The sequence below is a fragment of the Macrobrachium nipponense genome, chromosome 14 (genome assembly GCF_015104395.2).
Source record: "Macrobrachium nipponense isolate FS-2020 chromosome 14, ASM1510439v2, whole genome shotgun sequence".
NCBI classification, from domain to species: domain Eukaryota; kingdom Metazoa; phylum Arthropoda; class Malacostraca; order Decapoda; family Palaemonidae; genus Macrobrachium; species Macrobrachium nipponense.
In genome coordinates, this window is record NC_087207.1 from 23,637,927 (window position 1) to 23,650,868 (window position 12,942).

Below are 12,942 nucleotides of genomic sequence, written 5' to 3' on the forward strand. Positions count from 1 at the left end.
GAGGAAGTGTAGCTTAGGCTAAGCACTGGCAAGCATTTGCTGCACTCTGAGAGAAGTCTACCTCTGTTATGAGGAAGCTACTCAGTTAGGTGAGGATTCTTTTGTACATTTTTTGACATCACTCGTGATTCGATACTTTCTTTGGCTTCATCAGTTACTGAGATAGAGGTTCTGAATATTATTGATATAAAGGGAAGATGAAGCAGTGGCGTTATCTTCGTTTTATTTATTATTGTTATTCAGAAGATGAACCCTATTCATATAGAACAAGCCCACTAAAGGGGCCACTGACTTGAAATTCAAGCTTCCAAAGAATATGATAATCATTTGAAAGTAACAGAAAGTAAAAGATGTGCAGAAAGAAGAGAGCAGTTATTAGCAAAGGAGAAATAAATTAAAAAGTTAATAAATAAAATGAAAGTAAATTATAAATTACAAGAATTGCTGTAGGAGAGTGATGCCTTGCATCTTCGCCTTGCACTTTTGGGGTTCTAATTGCACGACATTCTCAGGGAGACTGCTCCACGTGGAAAATAAAGGACAATAGTACCATAGGGTAATAAAAAAGTAAAAATGATTTGACGTATACATTCATGTTACAAAAAAGTTACACTGACGAAAGTGGCTGCAAAGGAACACTTTTACGTAAATACAGACGGAAATATAATTCCGCGTATTATGTCAATATGGATCCACACAAAACAGAAACTTGAATTGTTGCAGAAAGTATTTTGTACCCTTAAACCTTAACTCCAGCTCTGGCACTGATAAAGATGTAGATATTTTAGCAATGAGAGTTATATTTGTGACATGTTTTGTATTTACATAAAATGGGGTATACACACGTGAATGAGGGAATAATATGTTACAGAGAATAAGTAGTTGAAATAAGAATGGATGATTTAAAAACATTTAAAGCCTCGTTGAATGCATGGCAAGTAGTAGGCCTACATAAACTCAATTCATCATTAACACACTTAGCCTAGCTGGAATCATGAAAAGTAGTAGGCCTATGTTAACTCAATTAGAAGTCATTAGCGCAAATAGCCTACAGTTGAATTCCTAACAAGTAGTAGGTCTATGTAAATTCAATTAAAAGTCGTCATTGACACACTTAGCCTAGTTGAATTCAAGACAAGTAGTAGGGATATGTAGGCTAAACTCAATTAGAACTCGTCACTGACACAATTCATGATCTCAGGCCAGAAGATTAACAGCATTCTCTACTCTGAACAGCACAGAGGCAGGTAATGTTATCACAGCAATATATGCGCTCACTAACCCAACTGTTCGGTGATTACTCTCAAGATAACAAGAGTAGCAAGACTATGGGGTGGTTTTATGGCATATCTTTGGATGAATAAAAAGATTCCCTCCAAATTACAGATACGTTATAGAAACGTAATGAAAAATACTCCCTGGTTATTCGACTGGGTAACAAGGAAAGAATCTTTTCATTGGTAAATATTGAGGATCTCATTTCATCCATACTGTGATAGACCTAAAGTAGGAATTCTGCATGCGCCTATGGTTTCCAATAAGACTTTCGGCTTATGTGCCTTTTCCTGCTCTTAGACGCATGGAACCATTCCCACAAGTCATTGCAGAAAATTTTCAGTAAGGTTTAGCCAACTTGATGCTTCAGTGCTGATTCTTTATTATCAAATTACTCTTTGAAGTTATGCAATCAGTGTACATAAACCTGGATGTGCTTTATGAAGAGTTCGCTGGTCTGTTCAAAATAAAAGCCAGTGCAGGAAGTGGGTAACTATTGACCCTCCATAAATGGTCTGTTAGGCAGTTCAAAGTCTCCTTTTTCAATTTATCGTGTAAATTTAAATATTACCGACACAGCCAAGTTTTTAACCTCGTGAGTTAATCTGTCAGCAGGCTGAGGATGAAGGTAACTGCCCGAGTATACCCTTTTAAGCTGGCCTTATGCCATGACAGGGCCGACTTCCTAGACTACTTCCCAGAGTAAAGCACTGGTGGGTAAGTCTCCTTTGTATCTGACTTGTCCTGACATTACCTACCCTACAGTACATCTTGGTCTTTTGTGTGTCCTGAAAGTAAGAATCATCTTAAACGTAGGCCTTTGTAGACAGAATGTAGGCTTTTGTAGACATACTCGTATGGAGTTCATCCTCCCGAAGGATGAGTGATTTGTACGGATGAAAACATAACTGCAGGAATGATGTCTTGATAGACATCTGGCAAAGGGCGAAGAGAGGCAGAACTGGAGTTTTTAAGGGGGTTCAAGTTGATTCTGTTCTTTAGTCTAATCCTTCTTTGTTGTTTCCTTAGTCTAATCCTTCTCTGTTGATAAGTCTAGACGTCCTTCAGTGCTAATTTCTCTTGTTTTACTTCAGGAACAATGGTTAGAAGACAGTTTTTGTTTGTTCAATCTAGTGTTTTGAAACAAAATGCCCTGATTTAAGAGTTTTAAAGTTTCCTTTCTGTTTCGTTTTGTGAGCGTGTTCCTTCCTCTACCGATGACACGCAGATTTCGTCATCTACAACTTACGAACTACGATGATGAAAATGACATACGATGATGAATTCGATTCCAAATGAGCGTGAGATGATACGAAATGGTATCCCATCATTTCCACGAAGAGACGATAAACTTCGATGCCAAGAGACGTTCCACGGTATCACTGATCTCGTACATAATTACCAGCCTCAACAACGCCTGGTGAAGCCATCTTACGTTATGGCCCACAGAAAGCTCCATTTAACTCTTGTCTCCGTTCACGGCGTTCTCTGGAACGTACACGAAGCTGTCCTTTTTGTTCAGGGGTATGCCGTTTTCGGGATGCCTGTCGCCCAGGGCCTGGAGGAGAAAGAAGAGATATCAGTACCGTCAAGAGGGAGAAAATGGCGCGAGATGGCAACTGATTCGATTCGAGATATCCCTCTTCAATACCTTTGTAAAATTCATTCGTTAATATATCAGTTAATCTTCGATTATGGTTTTCTGACAAAATTAAAGAGAAGCTCGTAAAATGTCCTAGATAAATAATTCTTTATTAATGATGCTAAACTATTTTATTTTCGAGCGTTGTCAATATATTAATCAATGTTGTACCTATTTATTATTATTATTATTATTATTATTATTATTATTATTATTATTATTATTATTATTATTATTATTATTATTATTATTGCAATACCATTGTTGAGTAACCAATAATTGCTAGAGTAAAACAGTCTTAATAATCTAACGGCCGGTTCAGAGAGAGAGCGTAGAAAACTACACGTACAATTAAAAAATATTAAAAAGATAAAATAACCGTTAAAAATCATGAGGAGTTTCCCACTAAAAACTTAATTTTTCATAGTTCATTGTATATACACACACACACACACACACACACACACACACACACACACAATGAAACCCACACTGACACTATCTAAAGTTAAAGAGACAAATCTGTCACCATCCTCACCATCTCCTCCCTGCGGTTCTTGTAGTGCTTGTAGAGGTGCCATTCGGGGAAGCTGCGGTACTTGACCCAGGTGAAGGGCGAGTCCTGCGCAGTGCTGATCGCGCAGATGAGCACCGTGGCCACGTTGAAGGGGTACGACAGCACAGGCGTCGTCGTCTGGGGAGGGAAGAAGAAGAAGAAGAAGGAAAATAAGTAAAAGAAGAGAATGAGGAACTGTACTATTAAGTAAAATAAAACTGTACATAATTGTAACACAAACGTTATTGAAATTCTTGTATGTACACATATGATAAAAATGTACCAAAAACTTGATTAACTTTGTATTTGTCATTAGTGCTATTGACATTATATGAAATATTGTACATACAGATATCGATTTTATAATAAAAGAAAAAAAACTGTAAACAAGGGAATAGAGCTGTGCACCTCATGAGACTAGAGTAACGTGCCCGCAACTGTGATTTGGAGCTTTCCAAAGGGCGTTTATAAACTTACGACGCAATATCTACCATCCTTTACCCTATATGTTTCTTAATTCTTAATAATAAACCTTATTTTTCATCTGTAATTATGATACAGTATATATATATATATATATATATATATATATATATATATATATATATATATATATATATATATATATATTGCATGTTTTATCAGCCAGAAATCCAATGTTTTATAATGAAGTATCTGGTAAGCTTAGTGTTTTTTTTCTATCTATTATCCATATATTTTCTTTATTCTATACGTGCCAATATAAAAATACATCGCTTTATCATCTTACAAACTGATAAAAAAATATATTCGACACCATGACCCGGATATTAGCGACGCCAGATGACTGCCAATCAATCAAATTATCTGGTTCACTGCAGACTGCAGTGTCGTAAGAACCTTGAACGGGTTCAGTGCAGAGGTGAAATTCGGGTGATTCATAGGGATTTCCCACCTAATGGTCCTTCATAATTCGGGTGATAAAAGATTTCATAAGGAGTCCTTCAGTACCAGGAACTGGTCATTATGACAGAGCTTTCATTACGTATTCAAATATTTATATGAATGCTTAGTTCAACCTTCTTGACCTAGACCTATATTTGATTTCTGGTCAGGCTGTGATATATTGCTGTTGGCTAGGCAGTTTCTATTCGAGGTAATTATAGTATAACCACGAAATATTAAGTATTAAATGTATTATAGTTTCGATAAGAGACATGGAAGCTAAAGGCATTGTTTAATCTAAATAAGCGAAATACATAACTGAAAGTCAGGCCTTAGGCCTAAGGGGTTTGTGTCCGAGGATTAAGTATATAACATAACAGAAGACTTTGAGAGTAAATCGGTGATTTCCTACAAATTTCAGACGCCATAATCTTTTTGTTTTTGTCTTTCATTGCTTTGTCATCGTAAACATTAAAATTCAACCTGCCCAACTGCTTGTTCTGTCACCGGCTAGACTAGGAGCAGATTCCCTAGTACAAGACTAGGAGCAGATTCCCTAGGACTAGGTATGACGCCTTGCCAAGCCAGCGCACCTTTGTTACGTTAGTTGTCCTGCGGAGGATTATATACTTACTGCGGAGAAGATGTGAAGTGTAGCCGCCTGGATAACTGCCGTAATCGTAGAGCCTACGACGGCGGCGACAATGACGCCAGGCGTCGGCACCAAGAAGTAGGAGATGGCGCCGGAGGTGAGCATGGCGTTATAGCCCCAAAGGCCGGCGTAGACCTCGGTGTAAGGTGCTGTGCAGACAAGGGCGCCTGTTGGAGAGACACGAGGGAGTATGATTCATACTGTATGAATGAATATATTAAGAAGATTACAATATGACTAAAAACATATATTAAAATCTACACTCTTCGATAAACACTCACCGATGATAGTTCCTATTATACTGCCGATGTACAGGAAGATGGTGAGTAAGGGTGAATAGAGGAGGAATGCCAGGTAGATGAGAATGGATGAATCAACGGTACCCACGCCGTAGATTTGTCCAGCTGCTAAGAGAGTTCCTTCCATCACCTGAAGAAGAAAAGTAAAAAAAAGTATAATATACGTTATGTTAGAATGCTTTATAAATATATTTCAGTCGTAAGGTGTATTGCATAGATAAATATTCACAAGTTATATTAACTTAAATGACAGTAAGCCGGATAGTGGCTATAATGGAGGATGTAAATATACCAGTCTTACTGCCATTGAAATTGAGAGAGAGTATTGGTCTATTCCTAAAGCAAAGTATGGTGAACTTGTCTCTCAAAACATATAGTATTCGATGGTAAACAACTTTCCTGATATTTTTACTTAATGAGTTATAATATGAACCAGAAACATCTTTAAAAAAACATAAAAAAACGAGTAGATCTCAAAAGCATAATGCTCTCTCGAAATGGAAGGCATCTTCCGAAAATATGAGTGTTTTTTTGTCCCTATAAGCGTCAACCGTCAAACCAGCCATAGGCCTAGATGAAAGCTGTTTTAATGTCGCTTGAGCTGGCCTTATGCCAGCACGGATTCTTGCTCCTGGAGAGCTCAGTAATCAGATGAAAAGAGGAAAGTTTTGTGCGAGTAATTAACAAGTCGCACCATGATCCGAAGAGTCAAAAGCAAGCCTTGAAATCTAACGTTTTAGACACTAGGCCTACGCAGAAGAAGAAGAAGAAGCTAGACCTACCCTGGGCCAAGAGATGCGAGCCGTGCCATTATGGACGAGAGTTTCGTTAACGATCGTTTCCTCGGGGAAAAAGGCATCGGCCGATACCATGCGTCCTTCCAGGCCGGCGGCACTGCGCATGGTCAGCAACATGAAGGCTGCCGACAGGTTGAAAGGGATGGAGAACGCTGGCAACGAGGAGGGCGCCATGAGAGCGTTCAGGCCTTTGTCAACGTACGCTCTGAAAATGGAAATCGAGTATAAGAGGCTTCATTCGAATAATAAATTCTCTCCATATCTCTCCATTATATATATTTCGTTGAAATAATAAAAAGCATATCTGCCAATAATTAAAATTATTTAAAAATATATGAAAAATCACAAATAATAAGATCATATAGACACCTCAGGTCTTCTGAACATTGTAAATTTAATTTTCAAAAAAAGCAAAAACAAAAAAATGCACATATTCATAAATACGTGCGAAGGAAAACCATTCAAATTAGTAGTAATGACGAATGAATGATAGAAAAAAAATGACATATGAAGAATTCACTTAGATACTGACGATTCGATTTGAGCAGAAATACGTCAAGTATAGTATGGGACTAATCATTATGAGAATACTGTACCAACAATTTCTAATTATAATCCAAACTGGTCTTTACTTAAATCTCAATCGTATCCTTGCTCTTATAACAACGTATTTCTCAATCGGACGACTAGCTTTATTCTATCCCATTCTTACGGGAAAATATAACTACTTATAACACTCAAAGATTGGCGCCTTGCTAATGCTTTTTGTTATTATTTTTATCGTATTTATTTTATTATTTGTGTTATATTTATTTTTATGGCTTTTATTTTAATTCTAATTTGTATTTTAATTTATTAAATTTTTTCATTATTATTTCTTGGTCATTTTTATTTATATTTATATTATTATTATATTTACTCTTATTTTTATTATAATTTTTATCTTTATTATTTTATTTTTTCTTATTATTTTCATTTTTATTTTCGTTAATAGTTTATTAATTTTACGTTTAATTTTATTATTACTTTCAGTTGTTCTATTATTATTTTCCTATTACAATTTTATTTTCACTTTTATTTATTTTTATTTCATTTTTATTATTCTTATTTTAATTTCTATTATTTTTATTTTATTTATTTTTATTATTTTCATTTTCAATACTTATTTTAATTAATCATTATTTTCATTTGTTATTATTTCTATTATCATTATTTTTTATCTTTATCATTTTCATATTTTTAGAAGGGGCAGCATCCCCCACAGCTACTTACGACACTATAACGGCCATGCAGAGGTAACTCCAGAAGACGCCGTCTATAACGTGTCCGGATATGGCAGGGAAAGCTGCTACGGCTATGCAGCCGACCAGAATGCCGTTGAAGAGCGTCACTCCGTCACTGATCAGGACCTCTGGCTGTTTCAGCACCTGCGAGGAGGCGGAATGGATCGTTCAGAATCGAAAGTTTTCATTCGCTTTCAGATTAAAAGGTAACGATAAATGGAACGTAATATTTATAAACAATAAAGAAGCGAGTGAAGTATATAGACTATTTGAACATTACGCGGCAAAGACTATAAGCTACAAAAGTCCTTCGTGTTTACCTATACGTACTCTGTTGAATAAAAACTACTCTCATAAATACAAAACTACCCACAAAACACTCACCCCAATTAAACAAATTAAAAAACAAATACCCACAAAAATTCCACAAATAAAAATATCCACAGAAACAAGACACGTCAAAAAACAAACATATACACAACAGCACAGAAAACTACCCATAAAACACTCACCCCAATCAAACAAATTTAAAAACAAATACCCACACAAAAATTCCACAAATAAAAATATCCACAGAAACAAGACACGTCAAAAAACAAATATCCACAAAAGCACAAAAAAAACCTACAGAAACAAATGCCCACCAATAAAACAAATACCCACAAATAAATACTTTAAAAAAAATACCCACAAGAAAACAAATACACACAAAAAAAAACCAGACACCCACATAAACACCTACAAAAAAAGTAAAAAATAAATACCCACAAAAACATTCTAAATTTAAAAAAAACGCATAAATATATACTCATAAAAGATGTCCCAAAAATAAATACCCACAAAACCTCACCGAAAACAAATACCAACGGAAAACACTCGCCAAAAAACAAATACCCACAAGAAAACAAATACACAAAAAACAAATACCCCCAAAAAAGTCACAAAAAATAAAGACCCATAAAACCCCACGGAAAACAAATACCCACGGAAAACTCACTGAAAAAAAAAAAAAAAAAAAAAAACTACATATAAAAGACACAAAAAACACAAGAAACCCACCACAGAAGAAACCCACCTTGCTGAAGATGATGCCTATAATGCCAGCCACCAAACAAGCGAAGCCCACGTTCGGATTTCCGACAAACATAGCTATGAGGATGAGAGCTCCTGAGAGAGGGTTGTTAGCGAACGCCACCTGCAAGAAAAGAAATAAATAAATAAATAAAAATAAATAAATAAATAAATAAAAATTGAATTTAATTTGGAAAACGTATCCTGCAACCATTTTAACAATAAAATTTGAAATGGCGGTATTAAACTTTTTTTTATTATTTGCATCCGAAGACCTATATTAGCACTAAACAACCATTTCGTCAATGTGATGATGTTCGTGGATGGTTAAGCGCAGGATGACGATGATGCTGATAATGATAACGATATTTCGTGAGGTCATACATAGTTAATGAAATATAATCAACAAAAAAATACGATACAGAATTGAGGCCGAAGGCCACGCGCTAGGACCTACGAGGTCATTCAGCGTTGAAAGAGAAACAGACAGTAGGAAAAAAGTTTGAGAGGTGTAACAGGAGGAAAACTTCAAAGCAGTTGCATTATGAAACAATTCTCAGATGGTGGAAAGTAAATAAAAGTGGGACTATAAACGGAGCTACAGTAAAAGGAATGAGAAGGGTTACAGCTAGGCCTAGCTCGTAGGGACGCTGCAAGGAACCTCAAGTAGTGCCTGCAGTGCACCGCACGAGGTGCACTGACGGCACTAGTTATCTACGGGATATTGCTGGGGAAGATTTATGACTATGGGGGTACACTGTGTAAGTTTGGGTGATCACAAAGCTGCCTACCTTATATAATAAATAAATATATATTATATAATTACGAAATTCTAGTAAAAATAAGCCATTGCTCAAGTTCAGCGACAGATGACAACATAGATGCGTGCATTCCTCTGAACAGCTTAACCAACTCTTACTTTGTATGCACTGTGGGTGCCATTACACATGTTTGTGTGTTTGTTGCGTGTGTATGTTCACCACGGGGCTGGAGAGGAATTGGGGATTCGTTCTCTCTCTCTCTCCTTACCACAGACAAATGCTTCATGGTAATCTTTGTGAAAGTATTGGACATCTGATTTAGTCTCTGGTTAAACAGCAACACAATAATAATAATAATAATAATAATAATAATAATAATAATAATAATAATAATAATTCTGGCTAAAGTTACTGACATGTCTTCTTTCCTTGCTGACTGGGAATTTTGGTCTAGTGGAGTTTGACTAAACAGGATGGTCTAACGTTTACAAGTTAAAGCCTAAACGCGTTGATACCAATTGATTTATACAGCTTATTTTTCCTCTTATCTTCTTAAAGTGATTCCTGGTCTGGCTAAAGATAAGAATGTAACTGGTGTGTCACTTCTTTCCTTGCTAAAAGTGAATCCTATACTCCTGTTTTTTCCATCTGTCCATCCGCCTGTGGTGGTCGCGCATGGTAACACTGCGTCCCGGGCTTTAGATAGTTACGCTATGTGTAAGTTTTAGGTAAATAAAAGGATATCTGGGTGTACATTTGCAACTGAAAAGCGTTTTAATTATTTACTGTATGCGAATTACACCGTTAATATTCGAAATAGGATATTGTTATTACTGTTGAATGTAAGCTGAATGTAACTATCCAAAGCCTGGGACGCAGTGTTACCATACGCAAACACCACAGGCGGATGGACAGATGGAATAAAACAGAGTATAGTCATTATGAAGTTTGACTAATTGAAATAGTCATATGATTAAGATTCAGTCCTGAATCTTAATCATAGGATAAATGTTTGTTTCTTTCTTGTGGTTCGTTTAATTTCCTTAGCTTCTTAAAATTGATACTGGTCTGGCTCCGTGTGTGACTGACGTGTCCTCCTTCCTTGCTGGAAGGGATTCCTGGTCATCTTTCAAATGAACAGCGTATATTTTAGAAGCTTGAATTTTACGTCATTGGCCTCTGGTGAGGTTGTTCCATATGAATAGGGTTCATCTTTTTAATATAATAATAATAATAATAATAATAATAATAATAATAATAATAATAATAATAATAATAATAATAATAACAACAACTAAGTTTTACCATGTGAAATATTCTCGTGTTTTCGCGCCAAAGCTGACACGTTGTTACCAATAGACTTACAATTCGTTAACGTTTCCTCTTCATTTTCATTCTAAGTTGATTTCTGTTGTGGCTAAAGCCACTGACGCTTCTCCTTTCCTCTATGAGAGGGATTCCTGGTCTAACCTAACGAAGTTTTACCCACTGAAATAGTTTCATTTTCACAAGTCCAAGCTGAACACACACGTTGTTACCAATAGATTTATATACTTTATTTTTCTTCTTCTTCGTCTTCTTAAATTGATTCCTGGTCTGGCTAAAGGCACCGATGTGTCTTCATTCCTCGCTGAAAGGGTTCATGGTCTATTGAAGTTTCATCAACTAAAACAGTCTTATGTTTAAGAGTCAAAGCTGATACAAGTTGTTACCAATAGACCAATACATGCATAATATTGCGTGTAACTCCATCGGAATATCACCAATGATACTTTCAAGCCCCGTTCGTCCCGATATATGCAGTTAGCCTCCCCTGTCCCGTCTCATGACATTCGTATCCAAACCACACACCCCAATACGTGACCAGAATGGGAGAAATGTAAACGCCAAGGACATGGGGACCAAGAACAGCATAACATTTCGGGTGACGGACACCGATGGCTTCCCTTCTGGTAGTCAGGGACGGAGCAACGAACCCTCTCTCTTAACTTGGCTCGAGATTTTCTTGAGTTTGTACTACAAGGCCACGGTCTAGTCTAGACCAAAACGTGAAGGAAGGGAGCCTCTTCTCTTTAAGTCTTGGTCTGGAGTCTAGACCGTGGACGAGACTACAATTTCCCTCCTTTTAATAAGATGGAGAGGAAAACTGAAGGTCTGTTTTGTTGTACCATCAAAATAAAGCCCGTTATACATTCATGAATTGGTTTAACGGTGTAACCGAAGTCTTCCCCAGAATGAAGAAGAGTGCAACTGGGTCTATTCGTTATTATAACCAAATATCCTTTGAATTAGTTGTCCGTAAAAGTGATATAACAAGAGCTATGAAAAGTTGGAACACCAAATCTAGACCGAAAAACAAGACTGAAAAGCTAAAACGAATCTATCTGAAGCGACTGACCGAAGAAGCCTAGCGTGAATTAATATGCCCTCTGACACCGTAACGATTGTTGGTGTCCGTGCAGTAATGTCTAAAAACATTAATGCCTACTTACGTAAAGACTTTTTTTTCTCTTTATACAACGAGAGTAACGTTGCGCAACTGCGTACCATCACCTGCATTATGCAGGAGGCGTTATAGCAAAAAGGATGCGCCATAGACTAATGTGTCTTCATACCAAACGTCCTTAACTACAGGAATTTTAAGTAGGGAGGAAGGACAGCCACCTGTGGAAGGGCTTCTGTTTGTTTAGGAAGAACCGAGGAATAGAACCAGTGGGCATTAGCGGAAAGGGGGTATTGTGAAAAGATGGTTAAGGGAGAGGTGGAAAAACCACAGTGGAAAAAGAGACCGCTAGACCTTGTGGTATTTACCGACTACTAAGATCAGTTATCGTTCTGTTTCTTCTTACATATTAGCAACAACCAGCAATAGTAATGATGACAGTAATGATATTATTACAATATTAACAACACATATCATTAATCACTCTTGCACAAAACAGACCACTTGCTGATTACTGACGATAACTGCGCTTTGTAACTTGTTAGACCTATAGACCACTTTAGACATGATCGGCTAGTACTATATATATATATATATATAGGTGTATAATATATATATATATATATATATCTATATATATATATATACTATTATATAAGACACACTAGTACATTTCACCTTTGCTCTAAGTCTAGAATGGCTTCGAGTATTGAACAATACTCCCCTGTAAAAGATAATGACACTTAAAAAGTATACATGACATATTGCATATCAATTTGAAAAAGGAAATTAGTACCATAGTTTGATATTCAGAGTTGAACACCGTCTTTTTAGTGCTTCAGGGTCGGAGTTAAATGCCTGTGAGATGAAATAAATAGTTTAAATTACTTCCGGCTGATTGTAATTAGATTTCTCCTTATGCTGTGATAGCCCGAATCAATGTAAAAATTGAGTGTTGACCTCGTGAGGGAAAAAGTCACCGGATATTATTATTTATCAATCTAAATTTTTTTTTATTAGATAGAGTAACGTTGTCATTCAGGCTTTAGTGAAGGAAACTCTCTCTCTCTCTCTCTCTCTCTCTCTCTGTGTGTGTGTGTGTGTGTGTGTGCTTAGCATTTTTTCGAACCCACTGTGTCAGAGGGAGTAATGTCAGCATTACGAGTAGATCACCTGACCTCCAGGTATATAAACACCTACTTTCACTCACTTAGACTATATAATACTATATACATATCA

At 36.4% G+C, this 12,942-nt stretch overlaps 1 protein-coding gene across 3 annotated transcripts in view; it reads right to left on the bottom strand.

Annotated features, from left to right (window-relative positions):
• Positions 1–572: 572 nt before the first annotated feature.
• Positions 573–12,942, bottom strand: part of LOC135226384 (urea transporter 1-like) — a 50,696-nt gene continuing 38,326 nt past the window's right edge. For all 3 annotated transcript variants that reach the window (XM_064265861.1, XM_064265860.1, XM_064265862.1), the window contains exons 4-10: positions 8,504–8,623; positions 7,418–7,572; positions 6,131–6,350; positions 5,331–5,478; positions 5,032–5,216; positions 3,456–3,611; positions 573–2,833 (exon numbers count right to left, since the gene is read on the bottom strand). In XM_064265861.1, coding sequence (XP_064121931.1) covers positions 2,735–2,833; positions 3,456–3,611; positions 5,032–5,216; positions 5,331–5,478; positions 6,131–6,350; positions 7,418–7,572; positions 8,504–8,623 — 1,083 coding nt within the window. In that variant the 3' untranslated portion in view covers positions 573–2,734. The remainder of the gene's footprint in view (positions 2,834–3,455; positions 3,612–5,031; positions 5,217–5,330; positions 5,479–6,130; positions 6,351–7,417; positions 7,573–8,503; positions 8,624–12,942) is intronic.